Source organism: Callorhinus ursinus, unplaced genomic scaffold (assembly GCF_003265705.2).
Source record: "Callorhinus ursinus isolate GAN/ISIS: 27379988/994484 unplaced genomic scaffold, GSC_fseal_2.0 scaffold69, whole genome shotgun sequence".
NCBI classification, from domain to species: Eukaryota; Metazoa; Chordata; class Mammalia; order Carnivora; family Otariidae; genus Callorhinus; species Callorhinus ursinus.
In genome coordinates this window covers 1,529,244-1,549,229 of record NW_027397131.1, presented here as the reverse complement: position 1 = coordinate 1,549,229, position 19,986 = coordinate 1,529,244, and the positions used below count along the sequence as shown (strand labels likewise).

At 35.8% G+C, this 19,986-nt stretch overlaps 1 protein-coding gene across 7 annotated transcripts in view; it reads right to left on the bottom strand.

The window, feature by feature from the left end:
* Positions 1–251: 251 nt before the first annotated feature.
* Positions 252–19,986, bottom strand: part of JMJD1C (jumonji domain containing 1C) — a 270,901-nt gene continuing 251,166 nt past the window's right edge. For all 7 annotated transcript variants that reach the window (XM_073886201.1, XM_073886202.1, XM_073886203.1 and 4 more), the window contains 9 exons: positions 19,468–19,746; positions 16,689–16,857; positions 16,038–16,128; positions 15,423–15,553; positions 14,934–15,056; positions 10,965–11,104; positions 9,532–9,708; positions 1,270–1,401; positions 252–951 (listed from right to left, as the gene is read on the bottom strand). In XM_073886201.1, the coding sequence (XP_073742302.1) occupies positions 862–951; positions 1,270–1,401; positions 9,532–9,708; positions 10,965–11,104; positions 14,934–15,056; positions 15,423–15,553; positions 16,038–16,128; positions 16,689–16,857; positions 19,468–19,746 (1,332 nt within the window). In that variant the 3' untranslated portion in view covers positions 252–861. The remainder of the gene's footprint in view (positions 952–1,269; positions 1,402–9,531; positions 9,709–10,964; positions 11,105–14,933; positions 15,057–15,422; positions 15,554–16,037; positions 16,129–16,688; positions 16,858–19,467; positions 19,747–19,986) is intronic.

Genomic DNA, 19,986 nt, shown 5'->3' with positions numbered 1-19,986 from the left:
TAAGAGGAAGAACGCTGGAACAAGCCATTTTCTGATAAAGTCCTTTTAATGGAAAATGTAAAACCCCTTTCAACTTTAATGTACAAAGCCATATGTAACACTTGCACTTTTAACAAATAAAAGCAAGCCAATGTTTTAAAAAAATACATCATTAAATGTATATATGTATATATTTACATAGCATATTAAGTTTAATATTTAGCTTTAAAAGTTCACATAAATTTTACCAAAATGAGACAATTTTAAATAAATTACACCTTTTGAAAATGTTTAATTGTACAGTCAATAGCTTCAACAAAATATTGAAGTGTCCGTATTTAGTATCTACTTTATATACTTCATATTTTACAAATTTTACAATTATTTGGCAGTAATTTTCTGATTATGACATGAATGCTGTGCGATTCAGCAATTTCCCAAATGCAGGCAATAGCTGGTGTTTGTGTCCTATTCTCACAGTAACTGTCTCAATGTAGTGAAAAATATCAGTTATTTTATTAAACTGTACAAGGTCACATTTACACTTGATCAACAATATAGCATAGAATTTTGTGGGTTTTTTTTTCAAAAATAAATACATCATTTTAAATCTGGCATTTTCACAAACATCATATACACTATAATACAAAAACAGCTATAAGAGCTGCTTCTTAAATTTAGCTTGTTTTCATAACTAACATTGAATCACAGGAGCTGTGACGTATGCTATACTGCTGCGGTATCAGTAACAAGTAATTACTGCAAAAGAGAATTTCTTGGCACTGATGGTTTTATGAAGCTTAAGTCAATGTGCATACATATCATCGTTCTAGAGTAAGTAATTCCAGTTCAATGGCCTAAAAACATCAAACTGGACCACACCTAATTTTCTTCCATATCCTCTACTTCATCTTCATGTATCTTCAAAGCTCTCACCATTTCCTTGACTGCATGATATAATATATTTTTAACCTGAAAGAGATGTTGGTATTTCTAATCACTTTAGCTGGAGATAAAGTAACAAATGAAAATTGCTATATTAAAAAATTTTTTTTCTTAATGAAACAAGGCCAAATTCAAGAAAAACAAATGTCATAGTTAAAAAATGTTAAAATGCAAGTTAGGATAAGGGCCACTAAAAATCATACAATTAAATGCATATTGTTAACCTGTGCTTGTTAATCAAATGTGACAAACTAGGTAGTGATTAACTAAGCTGTTCTGCAGGTATCCTATTTCTGAATATAAAAACATGCAGAGCAGGAGTTCGTCAGAAAGTTCATCTCTTACCTGGAGTTTATCATCATAATTGATTTCCTCCTTCAAAAGTCTCAGTTCCTGTGTCAAATGAAACGACTGTACAAGATGTTCTGGAGACACAAAGTCTTCAGTTACCTGAATACAGCTGTGAAAATTCTGTACCTATTCCCAAAACAAAAACAGTAAAATATCAACTTTAGGAGGCAGGAATACCAGAGAACTTATTTTCTCCAAAACATCAAATGCATTTCAAAGCAGACACCATACTTTTATGAGAGTTACATCACTGAAAAGCTTTCATGTGGAGGGACTTCATAAATGGATTTTATTTATTTATTTATTTATTTATTTATTTATTTATTTTTAAGACTTTATTTATTTATTTGACATGACAGAGAGAGACACAGCGAGAGAGGGAACGCAAGCAGGGGAGTGGGAGAGGGAGAAACAGGCTACCTGCTGAGCAGGGAGCCTGATGCGGGGCTCGATCCTAGGACCCCGGGATCATGACCTGAGCCAAAGGCAGACACTTAACAACTGAGCCACCCAGGTGCCCCATATAAATGGAATATTTTTAAATGATAAAAAGAACAGAACTTTTCCAGGAATCCTTCAGAGAGGCTGATAATCAGATCCTAAATTATCAATTTAGTCAAGGTGACTTTTTGGTGTTACTTAAAAAAAAAAAAAAGCTAACTGTGAAGTATCTGCTTTACTATTCAGTGCAAACAATCTGATGTTTGTTGCTGCTCCTTTGGCTTTCAGCATTTGGGCCATTTCACTGTTAACTTTTTTTTTTTTTTAAGATTTATTTATTTATTTGAGAGAGCGAGGAAAGGAGGGGCAGAGGGACAGAGGGAGGAAGAGAATCTCAAGGAGACTCCCGGCTGAGCATGGAGCCCAACTTGGGGCTTGATCCCTTGACCCTGAGATCATGACTTGAGCTGAAATCAAGAGTTGGATGCTTAAGCAACTGAGCCACCCAGGAGCCCCTCACTGTTAACTTTTACAACAGAAAGTAGATGAAAGCCAAAGAAATGCAATTTAGTTTGTGAGGACCGGGGATGAAAACTGTAGTTCCAGATAGATCTATTGCTCACAACAGTTTTAGAATTACCCTAGGATTTTATTTGTCCCTTTCTTTCAAATTAACCAACTAAAGTATACCTCCAGGCTCCAGTGGCACCAGTACAACTGTTTTCAATAGTTGTCCCTCCTCAACTAAATGGTTTTCACAAGAAGCCAGTCAATAGTCTTATCTATTATTTGTACACCATATACAAATTGACTCAGTACTTCCCTATTTCTTGGAATTGTTTTCTATTAACGCTTAGTATAATGACACAGAAGGACCAAGCTGATCCAATGTGGATTTTATGACAATCCAGGTTGTCTTCTAGTGATATGAAAGGATATCATAAAATTCCTGGGAAAGGAGAAATAACTGAAAACTAAGCATTTATGCTAATTCCAATTTTTAAAAAAAAGATTTTATGTATTTACTTGGGAGAAAGAGAGAGGGAGGGAGAAGCAGAGGGAGAGGGACAAGTAGCCTCCACACTGAGCACAGAGCCAGACACACGACCCTGTGAACAGGACCTGAGCTGAAATCAAGAGTTGGACACCCAAACAACTGAGCCACCCAGGCGCCCCAACATTAATCCTAATTTTAAAAAGATGAAAGTAAGTTTAGTTTGGAGGCATGGGAAGATGATAATAAGTGGGGAATAGAGAACGGTGAAAAAAATCTAACAACAGAGTGATGGATTCCAAAGGCACTGGAATTCCTCCTCTGGGCATAATGTCTACCTGAACAGCTTCTCAAGTCTGCAGAGTTCTTTAAGTCAAGCACTGTCCCTCTACTGGTAACTTGGTAGCATATATAAACATTCTCTTCCTTTAATCATTAGGTTGTTGGTTCCTCTGCAGGATGAACATAATGATGCCTCACATTTTCAGCACTGCTATACAGTCTCCCTGGATCTTCATTATGTGTCTCTAGAACAGATGCTCTATTTCACAGAGCAGGAAACCATGGATAAGAAGTTCAGTGCCTGTTCCAAGATAAATCAGCCAACAAATGGCAAGCCAACAGGAGCCCAGCTCCTGTAACATCTTGTCTAACAGATGCTTTATGGTCCTATATTAACTCAGTCACACCAGCATAGTCTCCAAATGTCCTGTCTTGTTATGTCTTTCACTATGTGAACATGCCACGGGGATTAAGTCCTTCAAAAGTTCTGGCATGTACCTTTCTTTGAGCATGTCTAGTTCTACTGTTTTATAATTTGTCTCTTCATCGATATTCTAATTTTGTTCATATGTCATTTTCCTGATTACCAGTTTCCTTTAGCTCTTTGAGTACATTTAAGACAGTTGATACAAAGTCTACGTCTAGTAAGTCCAATGTTTGGGCTTCCTCAAGGACAGTTTCTGCTGATTGTTTTCCCCTATGAATAGGCATACTTTATGGTTTCTATGTATGTCTTATAATTTTTTGCTGAAAACTGGACACCTGAACATTATAATGTGGTTACTGGAAATCAGATTCTCTCTCTGTCTCAGGGTTGCTGCTGATTGCTGGACAAGGCTGCAGTCATCCATTTCTTTTATGACTCTTCCACACTATTCTTGCAAAGCCTGTGTTCCTTGTTGGGTGTGATCACTGAAGTCTCTGTTCTCTCAGTGGTCAGCCAGTGACCTGTAGATTTCCTTAAATGCCCCAAATCAGCTGCCCTTTTCTTCCCTAAACAGTCCCACAACTGGTGTAAATTCAGATTAGATTCCAGAGTTCTAAAAAAGTTGATTCTGTCAGTTTTTGCCAGTTCACGGTTGCTTTAAAATCACTTTTATAGAACTGTGACTTTTATTAGTGCTTAAAAATGTTATTATGTTAATAACCTCAACCTGATAATATTTTGCTCAAAGGCTTATGGCTTACAGGTTAGTCTGAAGAGACAAGGTTCAGTCTTAAAAGCAGAACCCATTTGAACTTCCCATTCCACTAATCCCTTTTTTCAGCTATCTTTGATTCATTTACATTTCACTTCCTTGACAGACTGTTTTATTCATACTTGCCTATGGGATCAATTGTAATCACAAATAGATAATATTAAGAAAATGTAACTCTTTGTGTTCACAGTAGGAAGGTTATCATCTTGACACTGAATGTAATATACATAGTGACTTAATGAGAACTTAAGAGTGAAAGATTTTGTCAAAGTCCTTTTAGCATTATGAATGCAGAAAATTCACAACTCAGCAATATTATAAACTATGAATGACCAAATATAATCAATTAAGATAAACAGTTAAGGACAAATTTATCCTAAAGATTTTGTGGCTTTAAAAAAAAAAAATTGTTGCTGTTCAAAATGAAGGCCACTGGAGCGCCTGGGTGGCTCAGTCAGTTAAGCATCTGCCTTCGGCTCAGGTCATGATCCCAGGGTCCTGGGATCTAGCCCTGTGTTGGGCTCCCTGCTCAGTGGGGAGCCTGCTTCTCCCTCTGCCCCTCTCCGTGCTCTCTCGAATAAATAAAATCTTTAAAATGAATGAATGAGTGAATAAATAAATAAAATGAAGGCCACTGGGAACATCAAGGTACTAGAGCTAAGACAAAGTAAATCCTGGAGGTCAGGGTCCACCTGCTCCATCCAGTGATAAACTGGGGTTTCACAGATTCACTCATGTTTGCCAACAGAACAGTAAGCCTGCAATTGTTCTTAATACATGGAGGGTTGTGGCTATACTTTCCCTCAGTGTGGCTTCTCTAAGTGCTCACTGCTGACAAACCAAAGAATACAATGTATCATATCTGGCCAAAACCATTTTTTGACAGGTGCCTTGGGTTTGCAAGGACTTTCTATTGGCAATGATTTTCGAAGTGTGGTCCTCAGAGAGTAACATAAGCATCACCTGGGGACTTCTTAGAAATGTAAAATTTCAGGTCCCTCCCTCAGACCCACTGAATCAGAGGTAGGGTAGGGTCCAGCAATCTGTTTTATCAAATCTTCTAAGAAATCCTGATGTATGCTAACATACGAGAAGCACTAACTTAAGACTTTGCGTTTATTTTAAGGGCTACCTGTAGTCTATTGGAAGTGAAGTCATCAATGAAAAGTTTTCAGGACCTCTAAGGACTAAGTAAGTTGTAAATAGTAATACATCTCAAATCCAAGTTAATATTGTGAACAGAGTTCTTACTTCCTTTTACTTCTCTCTCAAAACCACATTATCATCACTTCTGAGTCACGGACAACACCCTTTCAACAGAATACAAATAACCATGCTGTCATTATCACACCACATAAGGAAAAGAAGACAGAAATTTTTGTGCTTATAGCTGGCAAGTCTATGCCAAAATATGCAGCAGAGTGGTCTTGGAACACTCAGCAAGTTAGTAGCAGAGCTCAGAATAGAATTTGCCAATCTAGGTTATACATGCTATAGTTAAGTATGACATCTTTTATACTCTAGAAATCTATGATGAAATTGCTCTCTAGAATTTAAGTGATATTTCTATGTATCTCAAAAGAAAGCATGTTCTCCTATGTACTTATGTATATAGTCTTAATTGGAAGTTAGATTCCAACCTAAGTAAACTTTCTGAAGTAGCCAGAGGACACATAGAAGAGGCCAAAATTTACATGTTTGTACAAAGAGTACAATATATATAAATCATGTAAAGTCATAACTTTGTTTTCATTTGTACTTGTACAAAAATATGTGGTGTATGAGAACATATTTTCAGGCTGTCAGGACTTACAAATATTTAAATGCATTATTCTAAACATAGGAGAGAGCAATGAAAAACACAGAAAACTCTGTCCTTGTGAACCTTATATTCCAGTGGGGATTAAAAGACAATAAACAAAGTAAACAAATTATGAATAATGTTAGAAGATGATGATCAAGATGGAGAATAAAGCAGGAGGATGACAGGGAACTGGGGGACATAATTTGCACTTTAAAACTAAGGTGTTAAGGAAGACCTCACTGAGGAAGGTGACATTTGAGCAAACGAATCTTTAAAGAATGTGAAGAAGCAAGTCTTACAGATACCTGAAAAAAGAATTCCAGGCCAAAGGATTAGTAAGCACAATGGCCCTGGGGTGGAAACTTGCATGGTGTATGTGAAGACCATAGAGAGGGCAGGGTGGCCAGAAAGAAGTAAGGAGGAAGGAAGTAGGGAAGAAAGGTAGTGAAGGGGGCTGTGTGTATGTGTACACAGGAGACATGGACAGGGTACCAACACCAATCGTTTAGGGCCTTGTGAAGCTTTAGGCAGTGTTATGTGAACTAAACTTAACAAGATCACTCCGCCTACTATTTTGAGAAAACATGGGTCTCTACCCACAAAAAGCAACAGCAGAGAGAAACATTTCCATGGCATGGAATCTCTGGTAAACAGTGACTGCCTCTGAAGGAGGGCAACTGGGGACAAAGGTGAGAAAAGACTGAATTTTTACTGTGACCCCTTTTGTACTACTCAGACTCTTAAAAATTGTATCACTGTATTACATTTCAAAATAAAAATTATTTGAAAATAGCCTAGAACAACTAAACTATCCATACCTGCCCCTCAAAAAGAAAAAATAGAATTTTGGTCCATACTTTGCACAATGTATAAAAATTAACTAAAACTGGATTACAGATCTAAATTTAAGACTAACCACAATAAAGCTTCTAAAAGAAAATGTAAGAGAAAATGCTTGCTATATTGGGCTAGGCAGCAATTCTGGATATATAATAAAAGTATGATACATAAAAGAAAAAACTGATCACCTGAACTTCATTAGAATTAAAACACTTCTCTTTGGAAGACACCATTAAAAAAATGTAAGGATAAGTCACAGATCAGGAGAATATATTTGCAAAGCATATATCAGATAAAGGGCTTATTTTTTTTTTAAAGATTTTATTTATTTCTTTGACAGAGAGAGACACAGTGAGAGGGGGAACACAAGCAGGGGGGAGTGGGAGAGGGAGAAGCAGGCTTCCAGCAGAGCAGGGAGCCTGATGCGGGGCTCGATCCCAGGACCTTGGGATCATGACCTGAGCCAAAGGCAGACACTTAACAACTGAGCCACCCAGGCACCCCTCAGATAAAGGGCTTATAAAGTAAAGTAGTTAAGAACACTCAAAACTCAGTAAGAGAAAAGAAAATCCCACTGCAAAAATGTATAAAATATTTGAACACACAGATTTACCAAAATAGATATATAGATGGCAAATAAGCATATGAAAAGATGCTAGACATACTTAGCTATTAAGAAAAAGTAAATTAAATTAAAACTACAATGTGATACCAGTGCACACTTACTCAAATGTTTAAAAGCAAAACTGACAGTAAGGAGAGGAAATGGAACTCACATATACTACTTTGGGGAATAGAAAATGGTACAATCACTTTGGAGAACTACCTGGCAGTTTCTTGTAAAGTTAATCATACATTTATTATATGATCAGGAAATCCCATCACTTGGTATTTATCAAACTGAAAAGAAAATCGATGTTCACAGAAAAACTTGTATGCAAATGTTTTTGGTGGCTTTACTTATTATTTTTCCTGAGCTAGAAAACACCCAAATGTTCTTTGATTGGTGAATGGATTAAAAAAACTGTTATATTTATATAATGAACAACTATCCAGCAATAAAAAGGATCCAACCAGTGGTATACACAACAACGTGGATGAATCTCGAATGTACTGTATGTTGAATAAGAAAAGTCAGATTCAAAGGCTACATATTATATGACATTCTAATAAAGGCAGAACTATAGGAGGAAAACATAAGTAGCTGTAGGAATGTCAGATGGGAGAAGTTGACTAAAAAAGGGCAGGAGGGAATTTTTAGGAGTGATGCAAGTGTATGGTATTTTGTTGTGTTGTTACCTAACTATATATTTGTCAAAATTTATAGAACTGCACACTAAAATTATACCTCAATTTAAAAAACTGCACTGTCCAGTTTAACTTTAAGAAAATAGATACTGGATAAATATATAAGGATTTGAGGGAACCTGTTTTGTATTATCAAAGAATTCTATTTACAAAATAGTACAAAATGTACTATTCTCTTAAATAGGCTGCTCCATTGAAGGTATTCTACATTTTGATATGGATTAGCTCTTTTCTGATAAGAGACTAGAAGGCAAAAAAATGGCATGTGGGAACTGGAATCATAAATGATACAACATCTCTGAAATGATCAGGTAAGACCATGGGACAATAAAACAATTTAACATAAATAATGCATTAAACGTAATACATTTATTTTTTTCTCCAGTAAGTTACTATAGTGAAACAGGTATATTTATTATGATGTTTGTATTTTACTGTCATAAATACTATTTGATATCTAAGAATAGTAAATCTAACCCTGAGCTTGACATGTTAAAAACTAAGCAACTATTATCACTTAAGGAATATTTGTGCTATTATATGATGGTGTCACAAAGCTGAACAGGCAGCAATTGCATATATAGTTATATAAAATGTGGAAAACATTCCTTGGTTTAAAAAAAAAAAAGTACACATATCAAATACATCTCAACTACCAGGTGGTAGAAAAGGTGGGGAACCACCTCTATGGCAAACTAGCTATTGGGGTTTTTGGGTTTCCTCTGCATACTATTACTATGAGGGCTAAGCTGGTCTGTGGTAGCTCCAGTCTATTTACAGGAATCCACTGTATGCTTTTAATCTAATCCTCCGTGCCCACTATTTATTCTATGCCTTTTTTCCAGGTGCCACATAGTCAAGCCACAGAAACAAAGATAATGTGTTTATTTTAGTTTTTAAATTTTGTGGATCAATAGCTATAAAAATTACGTATCATCTTTCTTTGGACACGCTATTTCTATGTTAGCAAACTATGAAGGCAGGAGTTACACTAAAACCCTGAATTATGGAATGGTCTAGCCAACACTTCATTCTGCTCAATTTAGTGCCTTAGAAAATGTGTGATCTCTTAAGTCTTAATACTTAAGTGTTAAGTCGCACTACTGAGAACTGAATATATATTATCTCTCTTTTTCCTCCTTCAAAAGTCTTAAAAATGAGAGTTTGATCAACTAAACTGGAAACAATACAAAAATGGAAATCTGGCTCCCGTTGAAAAAAATTCTCAAAGCATTTAATTATGTTAGGTCTCTTCAAGCATTGAAGTGAAGTGGTTTCTTAATGAAAGCAAACTGGGTGCAGGTCATTCTCTTATTTATCAGAACAACTTCTTTTTCAAAAATCGGTTCCTTCAGTAGCAGAGGTGTGAAAAATAAGTTTTTCTGTACCTGATGAAGTGCTCCTGCTGGTAAGACAATGGCGTCACCAAGGAACTGAATAAGAGTACAGGTTCTGACTCCGTACTCTTCAAGTAGTCTTTGGCGGAGCTTTTTGTTCACATACCAACTTTGGTCACGTATCGGATCATGTTCTGGTAGAACTTCAAGGCCTTGTTCTTTTGAAATCTGCAATATGGATTAAAATTAAAATATACACTTCAATTTTAAGTAAGGGAAATGGTAAATTCTCTTCAGTTAAATTCCAATTTTCTTTACAATAACCAACTTTTTTTCTTAGAATCTTATGGAACAATGCATGTACTTAAGTTAAAGAAAATGATATTCTACAACGATTTGAAAAGCCAAAGGATATTAAAACAATGCTGCACATTGAGATCATGTTAATAAAGTGACTCATACTACCACCTTCTCACCTCTTCCATCCACCATGAAGTTTCCATCCATTTGGTTTCTTCTTTACAATCATTTCAAAAGTATAGCACAGAGATTAGGAAAAGCTTAGTTTAGTAGCTTTTTTGTCAAAAGTCAAACTATCCATATGTATGGACTTAAACATTTCCTAATCTTGCTTTTTTTTTAAATATAAGGACAAAGATAAATACCTTTATATTGCTAACCCTCTAATCTTTGACAAATCAATTTCAAGGGACCCTTTTACTAACCAGTGAAATAATCATTGCTTTAAAAAGCATAATTTATAATATTTTAAGTTAAAATACTGGTAGGTATTCTGAGATAAGATAGTAGGTACAGAGCTACAGCTCCTTCACTTCATACTGAACAGAGACAAACCTTAAGTCTACTCTGAAAGAAAATGGAGCATAATAAGAAAAGCAGCAATGATGGTCCCTTGCGAGAAATCCCTGTAATTGCAAATTTGACAAATATTTGAGTAAAGGACTGAACTAATCATTCTAAATATGTCAGTTTCATTCAGTGTCAAACAACCAAATTAAAGGTACGATTACTCAAAATTTCAGTCTATTCAAATAAGTAAAACAGAGCAATTGATGTGGTTAAGAGCAGAATTACTGCCTGTATCAACAAACACCCAAAACTATTAATCAAATTAAAAAAAGATCCTATCTTCTTTAGATGTTTCTATGACATGTTAGTTTTTATATCCTGTAATTTTCACCACTTTTCACCAAGGGTAACATCTGACTCATTAACAGATTAGTTCGTTACTATAAGGAGACATGGGAGCACTAGCCACTGAGAAGAAGCTGCCATTCAAAAACCGGCTTTAAAAGAAGCAAGAGAAAGGAGCTTTTGACTTAACAGTAAGAAGTCCCCTCCTTTTTTGAAGTAAAAATTACCTAATGATCTTATATTCCTGAATGCTAAATGAAGTTACATTAAAAATTACTAAATCCTTGCTCAAGGTAAAGAGATAAACTATTTGCAACCTAAATTTATACCTTTTGAAGAAATTCCCTTATTTTGTCAATGTCTTTCCCTGCATAAATATGCCACAGAGCACCAGGTATTTCACTTGAGTCCTTCAATCGTTTTCTTAAAATGTCATCCAAATCTTCTTCCTCAAATTTCTTGAGTATTCCTGAAACACAGGAGAATATTTTCAAATTGGTCATTAAAGACCACCAGAAAGCCAAGTAACCTAGAATTGATCTATCAGAGCAGTACAGTGCCTGACTAGATAAGGACTCTTAAAGAGAAAGTAAAACCAATTAAGCTGTTACAAAACAGAAAACAATGACCATGCGTAACAAGGGACAGAGTAACAGTAACTTTCCCATATCATTTGTTTTCTGCAAACCAGGGAACAAGAGATTAAAAACTCAAGGGTTTCGGGGGCCTCGGTGGCTCAGTCATTAAGCGTCTGCCTTTGGCTCAGGTCATGATCCCAGGGTCCTGGGATCTAGCCCCGCATCGGGCTCCCTGGTCATCGGGAAGCCTGCTTCTCCCTCTCCCTCTGCCTACAGCTCCCCCTGCTTGTACTCTGTTTCTCCCTCTCTCGCTCTCTCTCTCTCTGTCAATAAATAAATAAAATCTTAAAAAAAAAAACCCAAAAAACTCAAGGGTTTCTAAATCAAACTTCACCAACTTTCTTCCTGTCCCAAGGGGGTGGTCATAACAATGATTTGTACTCATACAGCATTTCCTAACTTAGAAAAAAATTTCATGACCACTAATAACTACTTAGTAAGGTAGGCAAGAATCATAACCTCTATTTTACCGGGGCTGGGGGGTGGGGTGGTGGCAGACAGAGGGAGAAGGAGAGAATCCAAAGCAGGCAAGCGCCAGCTTAGCATGAAGCCCGACTCAGGGCTTGATCACATGACCCTGAGATCATGACCTGAGTGGAAACCAAGAGTTGGATGCTTAACTGACTGCCACTCAGGCGCCCCAACTACAGTGAACATTTTAAAGAAATGTTCTTTTGAGAGTAAAAGAAATTTATTGCTTGCTACAAAGAACACATCAGACGTTTCCTAATTTGTAACAGTAAATTCTTTTTTATGTTTAAAGTTGGTTGCAAGGATTTCTTTATTCAGACATTGTTTACAATGTATGCAAGGCACTGTCCTAGAATGTTGGGGATTAGAGTGAACAAAGACCCAGTCAAGACCTAGCAGAGTAAAAGAGAGTATTAATAAAAGTAGGCAAATAAAAATACCACACAGTGTGGTAAATGCAATCATCGGAACACAAAAGGTATCCAACGACTGGTTCAGGTCTCAAATCTTATGTGTCAACAAAATTATAAATTGGCAACCTCAGAATGATTCCCCAATTTTTTTTCCTTTAAATTTTACTGCTCTTCGGGGTGCCTGGGTGGCTCAGTCAGTTAAGCATCTGTCTTTGGCTCAGGTCATGATCCCAGTGTCCTGGGATCGAGTCCTGTATTGGGCTTCCTTCTTAGAGGGGAGCCTGCTTCTCCCTGCCGCCACCCCCTGCTCGGGCTCTCTCTCTCTCTCAAAATAAATATGAAAAATCTTAAGAAAAAAAAAAAAAGGAGGAGGGGGATTACTGGGGTAGGGAAAACTTTTTTAAATGAAGGTCTCTAGGGGGAGATGACAATATGAGCCACACTCTGAAGGGATTTGCCAGGGAGACAAGTGGGTAGGAGAGCCATTATAGGTGGAGGAAAAAGCGTATGCTTTAAGTAAGTCAGTATTTCTGAGGCATTTTAGGGATTTACCCTAAAAAACTCCTTTTTTTAACATTCCTTTTTTTGGTGATCATCTATAAAGAGTGGCAAAAGCTTCAGATAAAGACAGCCACAGGATTAAAATGATGAATGTTTTTTTTTTCTAAACATTTTTATTTATTTGACAGAGAGAGAGACAGCGAGAGAGGGAACACAAGCAGGGGGAGTGGGAGAGGGAGAAGCAGGCTTCCTGCAGAGCAGGGAGCCTGATGCAGGGCTTGATCCCAGGACCCCAGGTTCATAACCTGAGCCGAAGGGAGACATTTAAGCAACTGGGCCACCCAGAGGCCCCTGATGAATGTTTTCTTAAAAGACAAAATACTATACTATAAATGAGGGATGGGAGGTGAGCAGGAACAAAGATGAATAACAAAGTCTCAGCATTTAAGGACATAGAAAGACTGGTAGTAGAGGAGAAAAGCAGGTATAATGCAGGGCACGTGGGTGGCTCAGTCGTTAAGCATCTGCTTTTGGCTCAGGTCATGATCCCAGGGGTCCTGGGATCTAGCCCCGCATTGGGCTCCCTGCTCAGCTAGAGGCCTGCTTCTCCCTCTCCCACTCCCCCTGTTTGTGTTCCCTCTCTTGCTGTCTCCCTGTCAAATAAATAAATAAAATCTTAAAAAAAAAAAGAACAAATGCTATAGGGGTTGATTTGAACAAAGTGCAATGAGGCACAAAAGAGATAATTAACTCTGTGGCGTCACAGGCTTTGAAAAGATAAGTAATCCGAACCACAAGTCACACATTTCTGTATTAGAGCTGGGACTACAACCCAAGTGTGCCTGAGTCTCAAATCCTTGGGAGTGGGGGAGGCAAAGAGTTTATCAGTTATAATCAAGTGTCAATTTAGGAAGCTGAGAAACAGTATAAAAATGAGTTTCTTGTTTTGGGGGAATTTAGGTTGTATTTTATGGAAGCTGTCAAATACACAGGAAAGTAGAGTGAATACTGTAGGTACCCCATGTCCTCAGCACCTAGTCACTAAGCTCAAGATACATTCTTGGCTCCAGATACAGAGCTGGTGAGGTACGTGGTGGTTGGGTCATGCATAGAATTTCACATAAAGTACATGTAAACTAGAAAAGTTAGAGAAAAATTCCCTGAGTCTAGGAAAGCCTGGGATTCTATGAAGTTAGTTACGAACTAGGGGAGCAGTAGTATCACAGAAGCCAAGGGCACTATTTGAAGAAGAGGCAGTCATTTCCAGTGCCGTTTATTTCAGAGGGCAAGCAGTAAGACAACCAGAAAGAAACCACTGAAACCACTTATACAATTGTGAATGTTTGCAAGGGCTGCAGTAATAGTAATTTCAGTGAGGCAGCAGGTATAAGGCCAACTTGAAATGAGCTGAAATGTAAGAGTTGACAAAGAGCAAAGAATTTGTTATGAAGGCAGGAGATATAGGATGGTGGCAAGGAAGTCTAGTTTTGAAGGTTTTCTTCTGAGAAAGACGGAAGTTTAGAGTGTACTTCTACTCTGAAGAAAATAACCAGCACAGAGGAAAAGTTAAAGACCTATTTACATAGAAGGGGATAAGATGGAACAAGGTTTCGGAAAGAAATCCAGAGGATGGAATCTAAAACCTATACAATGGATAGAAAGGTTACATCTACTTAGGAGAAAAGATCCCTTCTCTCTCTGATAGTAGAGGGGGAAAAAATGAAAAATGTTTGAGGCACAAACCAAATCTTAATCAATCTCAGCACCCCAGGACCCAGTTTCTATTCTCCAATAAAAGTGTTGATAAAGTAAGCTTAGCAGTTTATTTTCACAAACAGAACAATTAGGAAAGGAGCAAATAAAAATACCCATTTTTAAAATTAAAATTTCTAGGGGCGCCTGGGTGGCTCAGTTGTTAAGCGTCTGCCTTCGGCTCAGGTTCGAGCCCCGCATAGGGCTCCCTGCTCCGCGGAAAGCCTGCTTCTCCCTCTCCCACTCCCCCTGCTTGTGTTCCTTCTCACTCAGTCTCTCTCTCTCTCTGTCAAATAAATAAATAAAGTCTTAAAAATTTAAAATTTCTATTATATTGAAAAAAGACAGGTAAATCAAGCACTCTTAAAGTAATAAAGATTAGAATATTCCTATATCCACTGCAATTCTTTCTGCAATCTTTGCTGTTTACTCAGAGGCTGACATTCTAGATAATAAATCCTAGTCTGTGTGGTTATTCAATTTCATCCCCAAAACCACTATTCAAGTTTCTTTCTTTCTTTACCTGCTTTTGAGAGAATGCCATTTCCTTTTGCTATGCCAACATAGACTAGAATATTTACAACATCAGAAACTTCAACATGGAGATTTGTTGTTCCTATGTCATGATCTTTAGCAGCAGCTACACCTGTGTATAAAATAGAATTTTATGTGACTGAATACATATCCTAGATAGTCCCCCTAAAATTAGCTCTATGAGGAAAATTTGTTAATTGTAATTTGAGCTTTAGTTTCCTTGTTCCAAAGTCTGCTCCCCAAGAAATTTCCATTAAAAAAAATTACTAGAAAATGTAAATATTTTGCAAGGAATTAGCAAGTACTTAACTATATTGGCTATTAATATCTAATATATTGTTTGATAGAAAAAAAGATTTCAATGGATTACTAAAAAATGGATTTAGTAGAGCCTAAAAATCACTAGACAATTTATCTTTGGACAGCAGTTAACATTTCATATAATTCCAAGTTCACGGAAATGCAAATATATACCTACCATAGGCACTGCACAACCTGGGTCCTAGATCAGGGCGTACAAAAAATCCTGGCAAATGAGAGGCCAAGTTGAATTTTCCTTCTGGATTACAATATTCTGGCAATGGTAGGCTTTTTAAGAGATCTTCGTATCTGACGAATAACAACATTGACTTCTTTTGAATACAGATTAACATTCTTAGGTGCTTTCATATACAAAATTTTCAGGTTGTTCAAAACATAATACAACCTTTTCTTAAGGATTCTGACAAGTAACACTTTCCTTGACTTCATTCAGTTTAAATGAATGCCTAACACCAGGACAAGCACAGAACAGAAGTGACACTGACTAAAACTGCAGTTCTGTTTCTCTAATCATAGCAAATTAAAAACATCAAGAAAGGGAGGTCCTAAACAGGACCCCACGTCCTTTGATATTAGCATTCTTTCCTTTACTTCTCTAACATAAAGACTTAGCCTACTGAGAATACAGAGACTGGGTTTTGTTCTTAATTTCTTTTTAATTGGCAAGGAAAATGCCTGAAGGTTAAATATGTTCCTTACCTACTTCTTGGGATAATCTCAGCTCAAATTCAAAAACCCAAGCGTTAAAATAACACGTTTTAAAAATACATACCTTGCTGGCATCATAGTCTTGAAGTCTTCTCCTGAAGGGCAATCTTTCAATTTTAAAACAACTGTTTCTCCACTTTTCGTTTTTTGTCGTTCTATAAAGAATGCAGTTTATTATTAAAAGGTAATTTCTGCCTTTTAATTTTTATTAATGTTTGGAGAAGAAGGAAGAAATGTAAAACGAATGATGATTGTTGTACATGAAGTATTTAATGAACGCTTGCTTATTGAGTTTAATTTCTTATGTACTTATATAGTATTAGGACTTTTATTCCTTATGTATTTAGGTATTTGTAATACTGCAAAAATACTCTTTAAATATCTGTTTACAATTGTTATTGAAACTAGTCTTTCATTTTTACTTTTAATTTTCTAAGTGTTTTACATAACATATAATTCTCAAAGGTTTATGGGGTTGCCAAAAATATTCCCTATATGATACAAGGAAACATAGTTTAAATAACTTATGGTCAAAGGAAATTAGGGGTAGAACAAAGGAATAAGACCCAGTCTCTTGTTTCCAAGTATTTGTCTCTTCTTTATTAGCCAAAGTAATATAGAAGTTTCAAAGATTAAAAATCTGTTAAGTCATATTTGCAATTAATAGTTTTGGGGGGATATATTTCAGAAAACAGTAAAACAAAAAACAACATACTTGAAACTTCTTCAAAACCATCCCAGAATTCCTTAACATTGGCATTTGAAATAATGCTGTCTTTGCAGTTCAGGAGATCAGCTTGGTGGTCTCCAAATTCAAGACTAATTGATTCCGCCTTCCACAAGCTAATGTTCATTTTCTTATGCACACCAGAAACCACTGCAGGCTTATAAATAAATAAATAGACAGATCGGTAAGTTAAAAGGTATATGGACACTCCCAAAATTTGATTTTATACACATATACAACAAACAGATAACATGTTAAGTTTTAGGACTAATGACAAATTGTGAAAATAAAAGGGACTACTGAAAATAGTCCCTGACCTGAAAAGATGTACATAATATACTGTCAAAGAGAATAAGAGAGAATGCCATGTAGAATACATTGCCATTTTTTAAAATTAAAATTAACATGTAGTAAATTTTGAAAGAAGCCTTAAAGGGCTAGATTAAAAATTTCCGTTCTAGGTAGTATAAATACGGATTTTTGGCTGCTTTATTTATAGACTAATTTTTGAAGCTAGAACATAACCTAGTTATATATCTATATGTGTGGTAGATATAAGATTTTAACAGAATACATATAGTCCTTCAGATTAAAACATAATTTGTATCACTTAAAACACATACATATGTTCTTTACTTCCACAAGGATCATGATAAATAAAAATATTAAACAACCAGGCAAAACATTAAATTTCAAGGTTAATGGCTGACTCCCTGAAAGTAAATCTCTCCTTGGAAATCATATGAATTTGAATTCCCTCAAGGCTATCTAACCCCAAAACTAACAACTGAAGATTTAAAGCTTCTAGAACTCCAATGCCGATGTAAAAAAAACCTCTACAACAATCTGATATACTATCCCCAAGGTTTTGGGTTTTTAAAATTCCTTTATTATAAAAGAAGCAAATGTCTGGAATATAGAGAACAAAGAAAGTTGTGACTCTCCTGTAAAATACACTATTTATTAAGTCATCTTAAACTTCATTAAGATAATTATATTTCGGGAACCAGAGAACAGAATAACCTCTAGCTAGAGTTCTTATCACAAAAGATATCTCAAAAGAAAACAACAAAAATCACCTTAAATCTGATCAACTACTTACTTGGGGGACCACTCCATTAAACTTCCCTTAAACAGGCTAATAATATATCCAACTATTAAAAATAGGTTCAGCTATTAATTATTGTTGGCAATTCAGATATTAATTCCCAGCCCCTATTGTGGTTAACCAATAATACTCCTATCCAGCCCTATGCCACGTTTTCTAATGGTAGTCATATTGTTAAAAAATGAGGGGCAAGTTAGCTAGTATATTAGAATGTTCTCAAGCAGAATTCTTAGGCTACCATCATCATCATCTTCTCAAAATACTGGAAACCTTCCTATTTTGATTCCTTGCCTATATTCTTATTTTCCTCTAATTCAACTTCCAATCTGCTTTGCTGTCAGTTATTTTAATATGTCAATCTGATTACTTTGACTCATCAATTAAAACTATCATCTACAGGATAAAATTCAAACTCCTTAGTGTAATAATCAAAGGCCCTTCATAATCATAACCCTAACTACCATTTCTCACCATTCTCCCACAGAACTCTTTTACCTATGTTCCAAACAAAACTACTTAACAGTACCCCAAGCACCTGATGCTCTTGTTTATTTCCAACCTCTTGTTCACATCTAGAAAAATTTCACTTAACCCGAGGCATCAATTCAGATTAGCATTTCTGAATTAGTACTCTAGCCTAGTCATTCCCTTTTTTGGGTTTTTATAGCACTTTAACAAAGTTCTTGGAATATTTAAAGTACTTATTAAAATATTTACTTGATGGCTCAAGCACATACCAAATCAAGTGGTCTAAATTATGACCCCCCAATGGCATCAGGGCTTCAAGGGGAGCCAGCCAGAAAACAAAGGAAAAAACAACAAAAAGGAAATAAAAAGCTAAATATTGTGTATGTGCAATACATGGGTATGAATTTTTTCTGGGGAGAAAGGAACCAAGTTTTCTTCACATTGTAAAAAGGATTAGTGACCTAAAAAGATTAATAAGAACCACTAGCACTAAAGTTTACTCATCTTACTTATTTTTATATCCTTAATGGCCAGCACAAAGACTAGATTTTATTAGGAGCTCAATAACTATCTGTTCAATGAAGAAAGTAAAATAAAATTGCAAACGATGTATTCCAGAAAGAAAAAAACAACATAATACTAAATCATGCAAATTCTTAATTCTGTTCACAATTTCTGCATTAATGTAATAAACTGCCCTCTGAAATGTGTCTCAAACATTCTATGAAAACTCTGGTCAAAGAGAATATCATTTTCATTTGAACAGAATGAAATAATGTCATTTAAGATCTGATGAACTAATGTATAAATAAATGTTCTACAGATGAACATTAAAGGCAAAAACATCTACATAACTTTTAGTCTGAGGCAAATGCTTCTGTAGATATGAATCTGTCAACTGGACTAAGATGCAAATGTAAAAAAGGGAAGTACCAAATTTTATAAATAAATTTATTAAAAATAAATAAAAATAACTTTATTAAAAGTCTGTTGACTGATAGCTAAAAAATATAACATCAGTGCTTCCCTTTTAATTCATATAAATCTGACCAAAAAATAAGAATTCAGAAACAGTAATTCTGTTAACCTTTTCGTTTTTGATCTCTTACTTCCAAATGTGTTAAGTACTATCTTTCCGCTTTCTTCCTATCCAACTAGTTTCAGTTTCACTAATTAGCTTAAAATACTCACTTGTCCATGTTTCCAACACTCTTTGAAAAGTTTCCAATTATTAATATTTTTATAATCCTTAAGCCACAGAATATGCTGCTCACAGATCCAAGAATGTGGTATATCACTGTACAATTTATTGTTTTCCTCCATGGGTGATTTTCTGCTCTCTTTAGGCTCTTCTTTCAGCTCTGGTTTTACATTTATCTTAGAGGCTTTAGTTGGTGGAATTTTGTTTTCAACAACTGAAGCAATTATGTCATCAAGAATGTTTGGCATAGTCCTTCCACTTTTACCACTCTATTAAGGAAAAAGTTATATATTAAGAGGAAATGTATAAATCTTTAAACTTTCACTCTGGTTTACTCCTAACATAGCAAACAACCAACACAAACATTTTATGTTCCTTCAAGAATATGTAATCATGTCAGTGGATAGGTATCTATAGTCCCTATGCTGTTCCTAACAGATATGAACCAGAGTTTGGTAGTCTTCTATGTGGGAAACTACCAGGTCCCCAGAAACTGTAAGTGTGGCCCT